At 40.7% G+C, this 17,292-nt stretch overlaps 2 protein-coding genes across 10 annotated transcripts in view; one reads left to right on the top strand and one right to left on the bottom strand.

Moving 5' to 3' along the window:
* Nucleotides 1-2,337: 2,337 nt before the first annotated feature.
* LOC148730943 (target of rapamycin complex 2 subunit MAPKAP1-like) overlaps nt 2,338-17,292 on the bottom strand; it is a 23,236-nt gene continuing 8,281 nt past the window's right edge. For 4 of the 9 annotated variants that reach the window (XM_088759682.1, XM_088759686.1, XM_088759683.1 and 1 more), the window contains 8 exons: nt 16,630-16,691; nt 15,803-15,909; nt 15,252-15,359; nt 14,769-14,842; nt 8,847-8,901; nt 8,354-8,433; nt 6,694-6,838; nt 6,123-6,300 (listed from right to left, as the gene is read on the bottom strand). In XM_088759682.1, the coding sequence (XP_088615808.1) occupies nt 6,185-6,300; nt 6,694-6,838; nt 8,354-8,433; nt 8,847-8,901; nt 14,769-14,842; nt 15,252-15,359; nt 15,803-15,909; nt 16,630-16,691 (747 nt within the window). In that variant the 3' untranslated portion in view covers nt 6,123-6,184. Of the gene's footprint in view, nt 4,392-6,122; nt 6,301-6,343; nt 6,660-6,693; nt 6,839-7,067; nt 7,707-8,353; nt 8,434-8,846; nt 8,902-14,768; nt 14,843-15,251; nt 15,360-15,802; nt 15,910-16,629; nt 16,692-17,292 lie in introns of those variants that run through there. The other 5 variants (XM_088759688.1, XM_088759685.1, XM_088759689.1 and 2 more) reach the window with 5 other exon arrangements.
* Nucleotides 2,800-5,502, top strand: LOC148730944 (uncharacterized). The gene is made up of 4 exons (XM_088759692.1): nt 2,800-2,914; nt 3,495-3,626; nt 4,572-4,719; nt 5,153-5,502. The coding sequence occupies exons 1-4, from the start codon at nt 2,846-2,848 to the stop codon at nt 5,182-5,184; spliced, it is 381 nt and encodes a 126-aa protein (XP_088615818.1). The 5' UTR covers nt 2,800-2,845; the 3' UTR covers nt 5,185-5,502.

Here is a 17,292-nt window from a genome sequence, read left to right as displayed (position 1 = left end):
GGTGGATGTCCTCCCCTGGGGTGGAATGGGTGGGTGTGACAGGGCCCCATTTAAACAAGCCTTAGCTGAACTGGGCTACCCTGTATAAATATTCACAAATACATACATACAATACAAATACATACAATACAATACATACAATTCATAACTCAGTTGGGTCGGAAAACCCTGGAGTGCAAGTTCAATTATCCATCAACGAAAATGCTGTTCACCGAGTGGTTTTGCCTTTTCAAGATCAAAAGTCAGCTGACGCAGTGAAAAGGCAATTATCAGATCTAAGCAACAAAATCGGTCACACCCTTCATTCCGTGTTCAAGAGTCGCAAAATCTTTGAAGATCTCAGCGTACGTGAGCCTAAACCTCCTATAGTTAGCCAACAATGCGTTGTATATAATTATAAATGTGATCTGTGTGATGCAGAGTACGTCGGGTACACCAGCCGGCATTTACATCAACGTATTAATCAGCACCGTAATTCGGCCAGCGGCAAACATCTAAAGAACGACCACGGCCTACAAACCATCGGCGACCTGACCAAGCATTTCAACGTACTTAAAAAGTGCACCGGGAAACTGGACTGTTTAGTTCATGAAATGCTTTTCATAAAGAAGATGAAGCCTTCCTTGAACAAACAATCGAATTCCATACGCGCGAAACTATTTATTTAATAGTTTACATTTATGAACTCAACACGCGCAATTATTTATTTAAATTTTTTAAAAAAAAAGTTTTTAACTTTTTACGTCACCTTCGTGCGGTATAAATTAACTATTCATTTTTATTCTCTTCTCACTTGAGAATGATGACATGGAGTCATCGAAACGTTGTGTGTTTTTCTCGCTAATATTTATTCTTAAATGTCTAACAAATACATACAAAAAAAAAACTTTCAAGAAAGCGAAATTCGTAACTTCTTGTTTTGTCCTAGAACCGGATGTAGATTTTAAAAGCGTTAAACATGCAATTCAGTTTTCCTAGCGAAGAACATTTAAAACAAAAATGCATGTAGTTAATGTGCATCAGAACAACCTTGTTCCCGCAGAATTGCCGAGGTCGCGTTGTCTTGACTCTCTTCGATGTTTCGTCCGCCATCTTCCTACGTCAGACAATTGGATAGGAATTCGGTTAATTCCAGCAGCGCTTGTCTTCGAGAGAGACTCTACTGTACTTTGATTTGTCTTATCCGTTTGATGAACACAAAATGACCTCCTGGATTGAAGCAAATTGCTTTTACTTTAGTCTTCTCGACTCCCCAGCGAGCAACTTCAATTTTCTGGAACAGTTGTGGCATGGCAATGAGGATTGTTACATTGGAATGGTAAATAAAATCTTTTGAATTTTGCTTAATATCTGGAGTCAGGAGGCGAGCAGCGCATATCAAATCTAATTTCAAGGTGATTCGCGTTAGAACCGTCTCTAACAACTTTTTTCGCAGTTTTTCAAGAAAAGGTAAGTTATTTCTCTTTAGAGCTGAATTACGAATTGGAACAAAGGAACGGAGCAATAAACAAACAACATAATTAAATGTGCGAAGACCACGTATTTTTTTTTAACGCAAAAGGGTTGGTCGTTAAAATGAAATCTCCTGACAGTGGAAGAAAGGAGAGATTATAATGCAGCTTTTAGAGCGAATGAAAGGGGGCAATCTCAGTACATTTTTGTGCAGTCGATACTCATAAGAAAAAATCCTCTGTTCTATACAATATATACAGTAACTCATAGAGGTTAGTGATACAGTCACTCATTCAAGCGTTAAAAGTTCACTCCGGTCCTTGTCTTCTCTCGGTCAAAGAAGGGGGTGAAGGATTTAAGTCTTGAACTGATTAACGTTTTCATTTTTCGCTTCTTTGATTGTGACGAGTACACGCGTTACAAAAAGGGTTTGATAAGAAACTGACTGTCGTTGGGCAGTTAATGGTATAAGCACTTTATTTGGAAAAAAAAGGAGTGAAAGATAAAGAATAAAGATAATGCAAAAGAAAATATTCAAGATGTTCGTAGAAAGTTAACTTTTTCAAACTCGCTGTGTAAAACCTGTTCTCTGTTTACGCGAGATAGCAGAACACATGACTGTGATGCACAAATTGAACTGAAGTCTTAAGTCAGAGATAACATGCGTAGTTTGAAAACATTAGCAGATGTGAACCTTGCGTTGATAAAAAGAAAAAAAAAGTTTCATGCAAATAATACTTATCATTATATCGCTAGCAGTGAAGGTAGGAAGTGAGACGCGAAACGTGCGTTCTGGTTAGCTCCACGAGCGGGTAAGTTGGGCCCATCTTGCCCGCTTGGGATTGCTCGCTTTGATCCCGCGCAAGAAAATAATTGTTTGAAGTTGACTTACAACGTTTTTATTTCTTGTATAATATCGGCGATGGAGACGCAAAAAGCGGCAGAATATATATAGTCAAAACATAGAAAATATAAACGACTCTTGTGGGTTTATTGTCCTACAAACACTTTCGGGTTTCTTTCCTAGCTCTCGAAATAAACAAGTTATTCCTGATTCCTGATGAAACGAGATATTTTTGCATAAATGAACAGTTAATCATTTGTCTCACGATATAAGAGTCTGGCTAACCAATCGTGGGTTGACCACGACGTTTCGAATGCTATACAGCTAATCTTCCTTAGGCGTGGAGGTAGAAAGTTTATGTGTCGCTATTCTATTGCCACTTGGTACGGCACTTTTCCGCGAGCCTCGGATTGGAGAAAACTTGAAAGGCTACAAGAAAGAGCTTTATGGGCGGTATTTAATATCACATCGGATACACATGGAACATTACTTCATAAAGCCAAAGTGACACCATTATCTAATAGAAGGCTACAAGGTGTATATGTCCTCATGGATAAAGTTAAAGGTGGACTTACACCAACGTACTTAACAGATATATTCCAATTGAACTGTGAACAAGTAAGAAAAATATAATTTAAGAAACTGTGACTTCAGGCGGGAGCGTTATCGCACTGTCACTCATGACATGCATTCGATCAGCTATTTAGGGCCATCACTCCGGGCAAAGCTAACCAAAAAGGAAAGGATAATCAGAGTGATGATACAAAAGAAAGATTTATCAACTGAAGTCAATGGATGTGGAACGATTTGTTATCTCTGCACAACTTAGAGTATAAATGTTTTAAAATAGTGTCATATAGTTTTGATTGTAAAAAGTGTTGTAGCAAACTTAAGAGATTTGTCAAGATCGAAATAGTAAATAGAAGTGCATCTTTTCTTAGGGATCATACTCGAATTAATTATTGTTAATTAATACTTTATCCAATATTTTAATCAGTATTAATTGCTAATCATTTTATCAATATTTTATTATTTAATCAATATCTTTTTACCAAATTTGCAACATACTGCATTTGTTAGTGTCCCCTATCAGTGCCTTGGCATTGGAATCACTAGACACAGAAATAAAGGCTGTGTGTATGTATGTATTAACCTGGCTAAGTGTATTGAAATTGTATTTTTTTTCTATGTTCTACAGAAGCGAAGGCGACTGAGATACATGACGAATAGAAAGATTTTTATTTTCTGTGCACTGTTGGTTTTGGCAGCCAGCGCGGCATTTGGGAGGCCAGTCGTGACTTCGGACGAAAGAGAGATTGATAATTATGAGGTAAGTTATCGTACATTTCTTAACATTGAGGGCGTGTCCATCTATCTCAGGAGAAGAATAAAAGAATTAGCAAGGAGGGGATTCAGAATTGGCTGAATTTGTCCAAAACTGTTTTACTTTGTTTTGCTTTGTTAAAAAACTAAACAAACCTCGAAGTGGATGTATTTCAAGGCGCTGTGGAACTTTTGAAAAGGCTGATGTCTTTGCTCTTTGCATCGTTGGCCGGGAAATAAGACAGCAATAATGCGCATGCTCAGTGAATGCACTATATCTATTGGCGCTCCGTGTCCACTTGTTTTCACTTTTATGATCAGTTACCAGAAGAAACGGGGACTCTAGGATCTAGGATCTGGGAGGGGAACTAAAATTCCCTCAGGGTATTGATAAAGAAGGATGGAGGTCTGAAAGGTTGTGTAACAGCTATTTTTACGTCTACTGAGTTAGCATCTACCGGCCACCAGAAAGAGTTTCTAGGGCTGACCTTTGGAGCGTTTGCCCTTCATCACTAGAGAATCAGAGCCAAGAGCCAAAGCTCAGAACCTCAGCTTTGAAAAGTCTTTACGGAAGCTGATTTACATGGGCAACTCACTTGGTAATTATAAACTATCGACCGAAGTAGGGGTGGGTACCAGTGGATATTTACTGAGCTGCAAATGTTTAGGCATCAATTAAAACAGTAAGATAATACGACACTTAAAGATGATTTTAACTCACTCATTCCTGCAACGAATGCAACATTTTCGGGCGCATATTCTGCGTGAGTTGCTGGAAGATAAATAGCAAACGATATTCCAGTTAAGTTTGAGTAGCCAGTCAGAGCACATCTTCAATGCCATGCACTGTTTCAGTATATACCAAAACCAACGTCCCACACACCCCCCCCCCCCTCCCCGACACAGTACCACAATTTTTTTGGAAACTATACAAACTTTTAAATTTCTTCAGGATGGTACATTTGAAACTATGGACACAGATGGAGATGGTGGTATTTCACCAGATGAGTTGGCGGAAGGACTTGATATCTCTCTGCTGATTGCTAACCGATATGTGGTAGCTTTTGACGCGAATCGAGATGGAGAGCTTGATTCTAAGGGTAAGACAGAAAGTAAAATTTATATACGCTAAAAAACCGTCCCTTTTCTCAGTGCGAATTCTTTCTTACGCACCGCAAGTCTGTAAATATCGGAGAAAATGATGTCTCCGTATTCTCGTTCTCAGAGCAACTCGGTTGCTATTGCTGGGCGACCAAAAATAAAAAGGACTGGTAACGAGAATGAGGTCTCAGATCTACCATGGAATTTAAGGAGCGCGCGAATCTTCAGGTGCGCGAGATTATTTCCATGCATCTTATGTCCTTGCTCCCTCAAAACCATTTGTTTCTGTTCTTATTTTTACGATGCCATTCTCTATTGTATCACACAACGGAATGCGCCACTTAAAATTGTCTCATGGCCTAAAATTCTCCACAAATTGATTTGGCTGAGTAAAATTTCACAGCTTATCAGACCATGGAACTTATTTTGCAGAGTTTTCAAACTTACCACTACATGAACAGTAATGCCATAGTTAAACCTCAATAAATGGATGCAGTTCACAAGAAAGTGCCAGGAAGCGCCCACAAAAGGATTTACATATCTTTAATTGCATGGTGTAAAACAACAAACTATATTTGATTGTAATAAATGCAGCTATTTGGGAGATGTTGTCTGAGCTTTGATTTTAATGTTTCTTACCCACAAACCTGTTAAACAACAATTAAAACATGGGGCGAGCGTGCTTCCTAATAAAGCTGCGTTCACACCTGCTGCCCGAGCATAAGTGATTGCGAACTTCCCGTTTAACTGGTCGCGAGTTTTGAGATTTTCAAGGGGTTTAAATTTCCGCTCCGTCCCGATTGAGATAGACTTTTAGGTGCTTTAAATGAAGAGTAGATCTACGGAAGGATACTTGATTTGGAAAGCGATGGTCTTAAACACCTTAAAGCGACGGAAGGAGATCGGGTGAACAGTCTGGTGAATGAATGCGATTTGCAGACGTGATCTGAGTTAAGTGGAGCTTTGCCAATTTTGGACCATTCTTTGGCCCGGTAAATATTTTTAAGTGGTAACGGGTTAAGTCGCCCGAGAGTCATTTCGACTTTTTTTTTTTTTTCGGGTAACATGACTCAGGCCTTGAAGAAGCAGCCATTGTTATCATGGAAACAAGAGTGCTGCAACCTTTAAGATGAACATTTCTTTGCATTTCCCCCCCCCCCCCCCCAGTGCCTAACTGCATGCAAAATTTGAAGGGGTGTTGAAAATTTTCATTTCCTAAGATGTTTGATTCTTGCAGAGACTTGTTCTTAACTACTGTGTCATTTATTTAAACTTGAGGAGAATTTCTAAAATTAGGTACTGTACTTCCTCGAAAAATGTTGGGTAAGAGAGGGGGCATTTATTGTAGGAAGGGTGCTTATTGGAGTGTGCTTATTGGGTGCTTATTTGAGGAAATACAGTATAATTTTTATTGATCGGTCATTTAATAGTGTGAGTAAGCTTCAGTAGTTCTTGTTACAATGGCTATGATCTTAAAGATCTTCTTTTGTCAGATTTTCTTTCTTTTGAAGACAAGTATTCTGATCTTTTTCCACTCATGTTGGACTTGATAATGTGATTGACCTGTTCAACGATTTCTCCTGGCAAAACAAATGAACAAAGAAACATAAACAACAACAAAAAAGTTAATGTTGAAAAAACATTTTTTTGTACACCAGGGAAAATTGTTGCCCAATCAATGAAGCCTTTGATGCCTTAGGCTGACTAAAATCTAATTTCTCCTTACAATATCAACCCTGAATCAAACAGTAGGGTATTGAGAATAAAGGAAATGATCACCAACAATACAGGGGCTCTTGATTGTTAATATGGAGAATATAAATACCAATGACGACAAAAAAAAACTGGTAGGCCAGGGAATAATAATCAACTTACTTCCAAAAATAGACTATCTCAAATGCTCTTTGCTGTGAAAAATTCTCTTTGCTGTGATAAATTACTGTACGCAGAGAAAAAGACAGAAAATTTCTCACCTGCATCATCAGCATCAGTTTCAAAGTCGTAGTGTTTAAACTCATGTGCATTTTGACTGAAGTAAACTATTCTGAACACAGATTTTCCATTGTTCTTCACTTCATTTAGATCACAAGCAACCACATTTTCCATATCTATTGAAGTCTTAAGAAAAAGTGACTTTAGAAGTTAGTATTAAAAGGAAGAGGTAACAGGACAATTCAGACAAAAAAAAAGTTAACATTGTGCTGAGGGGGACATTGGGGTTTGCAGTGTTGGGGTGATGACTCTTCTTTGTTTTAATGGAGTATTGTGGTGTAGAACAACTTGCATTCTGGTGTTGTAGTGATCTCAAACTTTACGGTATATGATGTTTGTAATTTCAAATCAACAGTTTTTGGTGAAAGAAACCATTCCCAGTGTTGCAGTTTATTCTTTAATAGATTTTGAAAACCTGGCCACAGTTAGTTTTTGAACAAAATATGCGATACATTTGAGTTAAACTTTAATTAACCTTAGCCAAGAAGCCCTAGGCCATGTTTGTTAATATTTCACTTGACATATGGACCTCTACAACATGCACTATCAGCCAGCCAAAGACCGGCACATGGTAAAGATGAGTGAAACCAGACCAGATAAATGCTGAGGCTTAAACTATATCATGGTGTCGGTGTGTGTTGATAATATTTCTTTGTGTTGATAATATTTCTTGCAGTGATGCGGTGTTTATTCTATTTTGTTTGCAATGTTGTGGTATTCAGAACACTCCATGTTCCCCTCTGTACTTAAGGCAACAGCTCATGCAGCCAGAGCTTATATGGGTAGCATGAATTGACTTTAAGAGTTTTATTCCCCCCCCCCCTCATCCCCTCCTTAGATTGGGATGCCAGTCCACCACAAGGTTTCCCTGCAGCATTTGATCTGAGGCTTCCCTGATAATTAATCCCAGTATCCATTCACACTCTATTCTCATCACTTGTCTGTGTTGGTCACTCATAGGTGAGGCAGAAAGGGTAGCTAAGGACCTGTCTACCTGTGGGGTGAGGCAGAAAGGGTAGCTAAGGACCTGTCTACCTGTGGGGTGAGGCAGAAAGGGTACTAAGGACCTGTCTACCTGTGCGGTGAGGCAGAAAGGGTAGCTAAGGACCTGTCAAACTGTGGGGTGAGGGAGAAAGGGTAGCTATGGACCTGTCTACCTGTGGGGTGAGGCAGAAAGAGTAGCTAAGGACCTGTCTACCTGTGGGGTGAGGCAGAAAGGGTAGCTAAGGACCTGTCTACCTGTGCGGTGAGGCAGAAAGGGTAGCTAAGGACCTGTCTAACTGTGGGGTGAGGCAGAAAGGGTAGCTAAGGATCTGTCCACCTGTGGGGTGAGGCAGAAAGGGTAGCTAAGGACCTGTCTAACTGTGGGGTGAGGCAGAAAGGGTAGCTAAGGATCTGTCTACCAGTGGGGTGAGGCAGAAAGGGTAGCTAACGACCTGTCTAACTGTGGGGTGAGGCAGAAAGGGTAGCTAAGGACCTGTCTACCTGTGGGGTGAGGCAGAAAGGGTAGCTAACGACCTGTCTAACTGGCAAAATGCAGTAAAGTGAAAACCTGCATATCAAATTCTTTTTTGTTTTACAGCCATGATCAAAATATTCTCTCCAAATTTGAACAGATGTACTGTCAGTGATAATACTTACAAATTTTTGTTTTCCCCAAAACTTTTTTGCTGACTTGGGTTGAAGTACTGGGTCAATTTCTATCTTCTCAAGAGAAACTCCTGAAGGGCAACAGAGAAAGCGATCAATAAGAAGTTAAATGAAATACAAAAGGAAAAAAAATTGAAATAAAGCAGGAAAAAATGAGATGAGGTGGTACCGGTGGGGAGAGCATTCCTCCCACCCTGTAGAGAGGGAAGGGGGAGTGTAACATTCAATACTTGTTTAAATATGCTTGAGTTTATAAAAGGTTTAGAACTCTACACTGAGGAGGGGCTTGGAAATTAAGCAGACTTTGAACTTGACATGATTATTATGCAATATTGGCTGCTGAGATTGCATTTACTGTGTCAACTTCACATGCTATTGAATATTGATTGAATTCTCTTGACCAATCAGATTTATTGTAGTAAGATGTATTGGCTGAAAGTCAGTGATGAAAAGGCAACAAAATAAATATCTGTGAATGACTTACCAAGCTGTATCTCCGTCACCGTCCTCAGCTTTTGCAGCATGCTGACCCTGTATGACTGAGGATTAAATAATATTTTTTTTCTCTAAACAAGAGTGTATATTAAGCAACAAACCAAGACAACATCTGCAATAATAGAAACCCTGGGCAGTCAGAAGGGCAATGCAAAGGAAACATTAAAAAAAATTATACTTTTATTCAGAATTTTTCCATTATGCCTGTATGTGGGTATTGTCTGTAATGGTGTCACATCTTAACTTCAGCATAATCTAATTTATGTGAGCAGCATTGAGTCCCAAATGAAAACTTAAAGAATTTGCCCATAAGGTTGTTCATGCACACTGAGACCAAGAAAGACAAAGTTATTAGATGTAATTGCAGAGCCATTGTCCTGCCCATCAGATTATTTTGTTTTGTCATAATTATGTCCTCACTGCCATAACTGTTGTGGTTTGCTTAAACCTTTGACCCTATGAAGTATACTCTGCGCTATTACTCACAGAAGATCAACCTTTATTGTACGGTTTGCACACTCTAGTTTTACATGTGCTATTGTGCAATCGAGAGACACCAGAACTCCACTTACATAAAGTATAGCTTAAACACGTAGCGAAATCTAAACTGCTACGTCATCCCCCTTGTTGAGAACAAAACAAACAAAGTTTCCACTAACACAATGTCAGTTCCTGATTGGGGATGACAAATATAACTATAACAGAATAATAAAAAAAAAAACATAGCTTGGTGATCTAAAGATAAAAGAAAGAACAACAGTTTTTGTTGTTGTGTGTTTTTTTTTTTTTTTTTAAATCACTTCTGTGTAAATGTCACATCCAAGGTTTCATTCATATCCATATTTCACTGGTGCTTTGATGACACGCCTTGGTCGGGATGTTTTGATGCTGTCTGATGGATTGTCAGCTTTCTGCTTCATGGGGGTCTCTTCCTTCGGCTTTGGTGGGCTAGCCGTATCTTTTGAGCTTGGCATCCCAACTGGCACTGATACACTTTCTTCTCTTCCTTTGGAAGCGGCTTTCGCAGTTTGTGGAGTGGCGGCATTACCGAGAGTTGGCTTGATGTGGACTCGATCTCTGGAATATTGTGCTCCAGTTGCGTCGTCCTCCACGGTGTATGATCGTTGACCGTCCACAGTGACGACTGTCCCACTTGACCATCGGGCCTTCTTTTCCTGAGGTTTCTTCATAAACATGACTGTTTGATGTTGCTCCAGCCTTGATGGTTCACCTCTGTTTTCGCTTTCGTTCGTTCTTTCAGCGTGCTTCACACTTCTATGGCCTGCGTTGATGCTGTTGGTGCTGTCGAACAGGCTGAGTGGTATTGAGGGTAGGTCTGATTTGACCTTCCTGTGAAACATCAGCTCATAGGGTGAGGGAGTATTTCCATCTAGCGGTGTGTCACGGTTGTTCACAAGTATGTCTTCCATGGTCGTTTCCTCTTCTTTGGACTTCTCAAGTAACCTCTTGAGTCTCCCAATGGCATTTTCACAGCGGCCGTTTTTCCACTGAGAGTGAGGGGTCCCTGGCTTGTGAATGATGTTGAATTTCAAGCAGAGTTCCTGGAAGTCGCTAGAAGTGTATTGTGAGCCTCGATCACTCACTACCTCCATAGGGTAACCAAACTGGTTGCAGACACTCTGAAAATGTTGGATAACTGTATCTGCTTCTTGGTTCTTCAGTTGCTTTACCCATGGGTATCCGGTGTGGTAGTCGATGATGCAACTGTACCATCGACCAGCATGCTGGAAAATGTCACAACCCAGTATCTGCATGGCATTGGTTGTGATCACAGGGATGACCGCTGCTTGTTTCTGTCTAGGTTGGTGCTCCAGGCAGGATGGGCAGGTGAGGATTAGCCTCCTAATCTGTTCAGTCATGCCAGGCCAGAACCATTTGTCCCTGGCTCTTTGGATGGATTTGTCTATCCCCTGGTGCACTCGGTGTAACTTCTGGAGTAAACACTCTCTCATCTTCTGTGGCACCACGATCCTTTGGCTCTTCACAATAATTCCATCAATGATTGCAATGTCATGTCTGTAATCCCAGTAGGCTACTGCCAGCTCAGACACTTGATTGCGGTGTTCTGGCCATCCCTGCTGGCAGAGACTCTCTAGCTCCTGGAAGACTGGGTCTTTCTTTTGAGCCGATCGGATCTTCTGAATGTCTGATTCGTTTGCTGCAGTGACCTCAAATATCCCAATTTGGCTGGTCTCTGGGAATACTGGTCCTTGATTGGGCGCTGGTGGTGGCACACACCTTGAGAGGCAGTCAGAGATGTGCATTTCGACACCCTTCTTGTATTCGATTGTGAAGTCAAAGCCTTGGCATCGCAGCAAAAGTCGTTGCAGCCGGGTAGTTACATCCCTTATGTCTTTCTTGATGATCTGTTGGAGTGGACTGTGGTCACTGACTATCTTGAATCTTCGTCCATATACGTACTGTCGGTAGTGATTGACTGCCCAGGCAACAGCAAGCATCTCGCGTTCCAGGTTGCAGTATCTGGTTTCTGCGTCGATCAAGCTTCTAGACGAGAAATTGACTGGCTTGCCATCCTGGAGTAGACATGCACCCAGGCCCTTTTGGCTGGCATCACACTCGATAATGATTTCTTTCTCTGGGTCAAAATACTGCAACGTCATGTTGTCTTTGAGCTCGGCCTTCAGTGCTTCGAATATCTTGGTGTGTGTCTCTTCCCACACGAATTCTGCATTCTTCTTTACCAGAGCGCGAAGGTCCTGTGTCTTGGCAGCCAGATTGGGTACAAACTTTCCCAGGTAGTTGAACATTCCCAGCAGTGACTGTAGCTCCTGCTTGTTCCTTGGCACTGCCAACCGCTTTATCCCTTGGATCTTCTTTGCATCTGGTTTTAATCCTTCCTTTGTTAGGGTGTGGCCGAAGTAATTGATCTGGTTCAATAGGATCTTTGCTTTCTTTGGGTTGAGCCTGAAGCCTGAGTCTCGACATCGTTGGATGACTTTGTTTACTGCCATATCGTGTTCCTCCCTTGTCCTTGCAGCAATTAGTATATCATCTGCAATGCAGTAGACATTGGGGATGTCACCAAATGTTTCGTCAACGGCACGTTGGAATACGTCTTGGCTACTCACAAGTCCAAATGGAAGCCTTTTGTATGCATACCGTCCAAATGGTGTGTTGAAGGTGAGTAGGTGTACGCTGTCTGGATGAACTTCAATATTCCAATAGCCAGATGATTGGTCAAGGGTGGAGAAATACTTGCACCCATGTAATTTTTGTAGGATGTCTTCCATTGTTGGTGCAAAGTGGTGTGGCCTCCTCACTGCTCTGTTGAGTGGCTTTGGATTCAGGCATATTCGTATGTCTCCATTGGGTTTGGGTGTACATAGTACATTGCTTACCCACGGTGTTGCTTCTTGTTGCTTCTTGATGACATCAATGTCCACCATCCAGTCTAAGTTTTTTTTCAGAGACTCCTGCATTGGTGGAGGTACACTGTATCTGGGACTGACCACCGGAGGGACTTTGTCATCTATCTCGATCTGGTATTGGTAGCCTTTTAGCTTTCCAATGCCTTCGAACACCTCATTGGCATCCTTGATTACTTGGGCTGTATTCCTGATTTCAATGGGTTTCTTCACCTTGAGAGAGTACTTGGGTGTGTTTGCAGCACTTTCTTCTTTTTCTTCCTCAGTACTATCTCTGACCTCACTCACGTCATAAGGACCATGACAGTCTTTGCAGTCTTTCTCCTCCTCACACATAATCTTTATGATTTTCATCGCACGGGTGAATTTTAGTGAGAACAAGTTGCTGCCGTAGTCGGATACGAAGAATTCGACACGTCGGCCAATGACATTATTGTGGCGAACACAATCAATACGGAATTTTCCGTGATTCTTGAAACGCTTTCCTCCATAGCCTGTTAGTTTCACTTGACTGTTGTGCAGGATTTTCTCTGCGTCATCACCAAAGATTTCTCGGAATGTCATATAATTCATCAAGTTTACCTGAGCTCCAGTGTCAACCTTGCCCTTAAGCTTCTTTGTACTCCCATTCGGCAATTCAAGTTCAACAGTGGCATAGAATACCTCAGGTGATTGGTCCTCGTCTAAATAGACTTTGGTGACATGCTTGGGCAGTTTCTTGGCGAAATGAGTCTTTTCAGACTTGGTTTCTTCAGCCTTTGCTTCCACGGAGTCAACTTGCACTGTGACCTCATCGGTGTCATACTCTGTGAAGTCTGCTTCGCTACTTTCCGAGTCTGCAGTTGCTTCGTGAAACTTCTTCTTGGGTCCGGATTTTTGTTGCTCTTTGCTAGGTCCCTTGCTGTGAGAACCAGCATTTGTCTTGCTACGGCACTGCTCAGCAAAGTGGCCTTTCCTTTTGCATTTGCTGCATTCTTTCCCATAGGCGGGGCATTTTCTGCGACCATGTTGGCGTCCACATCTTGTGCAGTTGTACTGGCTCTTGGTACGTCCATCACTGGAAACCTTGGGCTTTTTGCTGAATGGCTTCTTCTTTTGTTCGAGCTCCTCTGCACTTTTAGTTTCTCCCAGGTTGTGGTCCCTTCTGATTTTTTCCACTTCGCGTATATGCGTCTGAGCTTGTTCCTCAGCTCTGGCAGTCTCAAGAACACGGTTTGCATCTGCCTCTTTGGGTAAAGCATAGACTTTCTCTATAATTTTCGAGTTCGTCAGTCCATATTTGAGGGTTTCCGCTTCGAGAACTTTTTGCATTGCGGGCTCGTACTCACATTGGTGAAGTACATCTCGTATCCGTCCGTAGAAAATATCCACTGACTCTCCCTTCTCCTGTCTCATGAACTTCAGGGTCATTCTCGCAGCATTCCACGAACCATGGCAACCTTCTTTCTTGGAACACAAGTTGTCAAAAAAGGTCCACAGCGGTTCGAGTTTTTCCTTGTCTCCTGGTGGAAATGGATGTTGCTCATGTTTGACACATGCCTCTGGTCCCATCCACATTAGCACTTTGTTTACTTTCACACTGTCCTCGAGCCCTTCGTAGCATTCTAACACCTTTTTCGCCAAAGTTTTGAAGCACAAATATTCGTGGTGTAGCTTTTTGGCACTGAAGTCTAACCTCTTGGGCATTTCAACTCCATGTAGCCTTGCTCTAGCGGCTTGTTCGATGGCAGCTTGTCGTGTCCTCCTTTCTGCGTCTGTTTCAGGCATGGTGACTTTTTTTTTTTTTTTTTTTTTTTAACTAACTAGCGCGATCGATCGACGTCTTCACTTGCTTTCATGCACTTAACTGACGAAATTGTTTCTTGTTCGTCTCCACTGGGCTGGATTACCGTTTGGGACAAGCGGACCAGTAATCCAGACTCGCTGTTCTGTGCTGGGATGGCTTCGGTGAAAAGAATTCAGATTATGGCACTTTCCAAAATCCAAGATGGCAGCCAGTGTGGTTTACTGTTTCGATCCCCGTGTCCCTTCGAATTTTCGTCCTGGAGTATCTTCGAAGGCTCCAAACTGTTTCTTCTTTCTTTCTTGATCTTCGAGTGAGTCACGTCGGGGTCACCATGAAGTATACTCTGCGCTATTACTCACAGAAGATCAACCTTTATTGTACGGTTTGCACACTCTAGTTTTACATGTGCTATTGTGCAATCGAGAGACACCAGAACTCCGCTTACATAAAGTATAGCTTAAACACGTAGCGAAATCTAAACTGCTACGTCACCCTAACAGTGACCAGCATCAAATTTCTCCTTAAATAATTATCACCCCTGAATCACACAGTGAGGTCAGGAGAATAAAGCAAATGATCACCAACTAAATAAACTCTGATTGTTTGACAAATTCTCTTTGTCAGCACTTCAGGAAATCTAGAGAGAACAGTATGGAGAATATGCATACTGATGTTAGGGTGTAAAGAGTTAAGGTCCCTAATTTTGTGTTACACTTACCCTGTATGTATAATAAGTGTAAGCTTGGAAACGAATATTAGGCTCTTCCCTTTCTTCCTCGTGATTCCGTTTTCCTACAATTATATCAACAAAAAAGCCAAATATTACTTCAATCTCCAATCAACATTATTGTATTTTTTATTTCAGACCGAATCATTTGACCCAACTTAGCTATATTTATTATTTAGTATTATTTTCACAATTTAATGTCAAAATAGGAATACTGTCTGTTCTATTTAATATTCATCTATTTGGTCCAATCTCCCAGTTTGTTCAAAAGTGTTGGTATTAAATGAAAAAAACAATGTGACTCAGAAGCCTGAAAAAAGAGCAATTTGCAAACTGATTACACTCAGTCTGCTGTGAGCCAAGCAGACTGCAAGAACCAACAGTGATGCCAAAATGGATGTACAAAAAAAAGTTACTGCGAAAAGACAGCACTTATAAACTTAAGTTAAAGTGGGCTAATGAAAATCTACTTACGGCCAAATCTGACAAGACAGAATTCCATTGTTCCCATGCTTTCTAGGGTTGCATCGAGACTAATGGGAACCCCTGGCTCTGACTGTTTTTCCAAGACATATTCCTTGGCTATGATCGAGTTAAAAAAGAAAGGATATTAAAGAACTCAGAATCAAACAACACTTATTGTAAAGAATCTGCCAAAAAGAGCAGTGAAACTTCTTGAAGATTGTTTCTCTATACAAGGTATTTAATGCTTCACTCTGTCTCTAAATTTAAACTTTGACTTATTTTTCTCAAAAGGTTTAAAAATTTGCTTTTTCCACTCTGCCACAAAATTAAAGCTGGACTGGTGACAGGCATACATTTAGCTGATAAGATTCAAGGATTCATGCTTGCGACTCCCTGACTTCTTCAGAAAACATAAAAAAATTTAAAAAATCATTGTTGTACACCTACAAATTTTCCTTGCTCTGAAGACAATTGGGAAAACATGTCTTTTTTAACTGACAGTTTCACTTCGAGCAGACACAAAGCTTATAATAATATACAAGTCATGTATATTTTCAAACCTGTTCTTCGTAATCCTCTCTTCTTAACCATTTTTTCATATACTTGTTTCATCTTAGCATTCATGCTGTCCACTTTGACTCTTGAAAAGCCATGCTGGGGCTCATTCCTGAAAAAGCAAATCAGAAGTTAATTATTATAATAGTTTAATATGTAATTTTCAAAGACTGACAGAAGTAATTTTGTAAATAGCATAAGAGAGATGGTAAGTTTTGAGTTGGGTAAAGGAACGGAATAAGAAGTTTTTCCTCTTGTCACAAGTGTGGAACAAAGGAAAAATTCTGATTTCCCATGAGGAATCAAACGTCAGACCTTCGGATTCTGTGCTCCAATGCTCTATCACTGAGCCACAGAAACTCCACAGGGAGCAAGACCCATTATGAAGTAGTTTTGGTTTTCAATTAATTTTAGTACTTGTAGTGCATGGTGGGAATTAAATAACAAAAGCAACTATAATATTATCATAACAATGGCATTTTAGCAGTGGTTATTCAATGTGGTGGCTCTTCTTGTCCACTGTTTCCTGGTCGAATTGGAATTTGTAATGTTGGTTTTGGTAGAAGGGAGGAAAACTGGAGGACCTGGAGAAAAATCACTGAGCCAAGGATGAGAACCAACAACAAACTGAACCCACATGTAATGCCAGCTCTTGGAATTAAACCCAGGCAACAGCGGTGGGAGGCCAGGACTCTGCCTACTGTACAATCCCCAGCATTCCCATGAGACTTTCAGCATGAAATTGACTTGGGCAACCTTAAGCACTACATATTTCTGAAATATTTTATTATTGAGAAAATGGTTTTTGATTCTTAAAAATATTTGAGCTTACACTGTTACTATGATCCCTGATGAAGGTTTGTGAGGTGTTGGTTTTGTAGGACTGGCATCTTTCTAGAAATCATAATGATCAGCAAGGAGTTAGAGAACAACATAATATTTATTTCAGACTTCATAGTTATAAGGTACTTGGTGTTTTTAGAAGCAGTGAAGCAGCAAGGTAAATATTATCAATATCTACCACCAGCCACCGACATTGAGGTAAGTGGTTGTTTTAGTATAAAGTAAAACATAATAGCTAATTTAAAAGATAATACAGTTCAAAAAGATGATTTTACATGTTGCTCTGTTATTTATTCTTGCAACTATTACAATATTTTCTGGTGTAAATCCTGCCTGAGTTGCTAAGTGAATAACAAAGGATATCTGGAGTTTGAGTTGCCAATCAGAGTGCACCTTAAACACTATCCACTCTTTTAGTGTATTAAATAATAATACACACTATTGAGCAGAAACATGTATTGCAGAGATTACCCTCCTATCCATCAGTTTAGTTCTTAAAAAGGGGGCTGGGGGGACAAGTGGACTAACCATATCAATCTTGGAGGGGGGGGGAGAGATGATAAGGGGGAGGAGATAGAGGGGGAAAATGGGAGGGCAAGGTGGGGACTGATAATCCCAAGGGGAGAGGGAGAAGGGGAAGGGGGGTTGGAAA

Source organism: Stylophora pistillata, chromosome 5, assembly GCF_964205215.1.
Source record: "Stylophora pistillata chromosome 5, jaStyPist1.2, whole genome shotgun sequence".
NCBI lineage: Eukaryota > Metazoa > Cnidaria > Anthozoa > Scleractinia > Pocilloporidae > Stylophora > Stylophora pistillata.
This window is presented reverse-complemented; position numbering and strand designations above follow the sequence as displayed.

Bases quoted from the DNA above. Each gene is read 5' to 3' on its own strand.
- LOC148730944 (XM_088759692.1), top strand. From the start codon at position 2,846: ATGGATAAAGTTAAAGGTGGACTTACACCAACGTACTTAACAGATATA. The intron at 3,627-4,571 runs GTAAGTTATCGT...AAATTTCTTCAG, and splicing joins GAGAGATTGATAATTATGAG to GATGGTACATTTGAAACTAT. The intron at 4,720-5,152 runs GTAAGACAGAAA...CTTATTTTGCAG, and splicing joins TGGAGAGCTTGATTCTAAGG to AGTTTTCAAACTTACCACTA.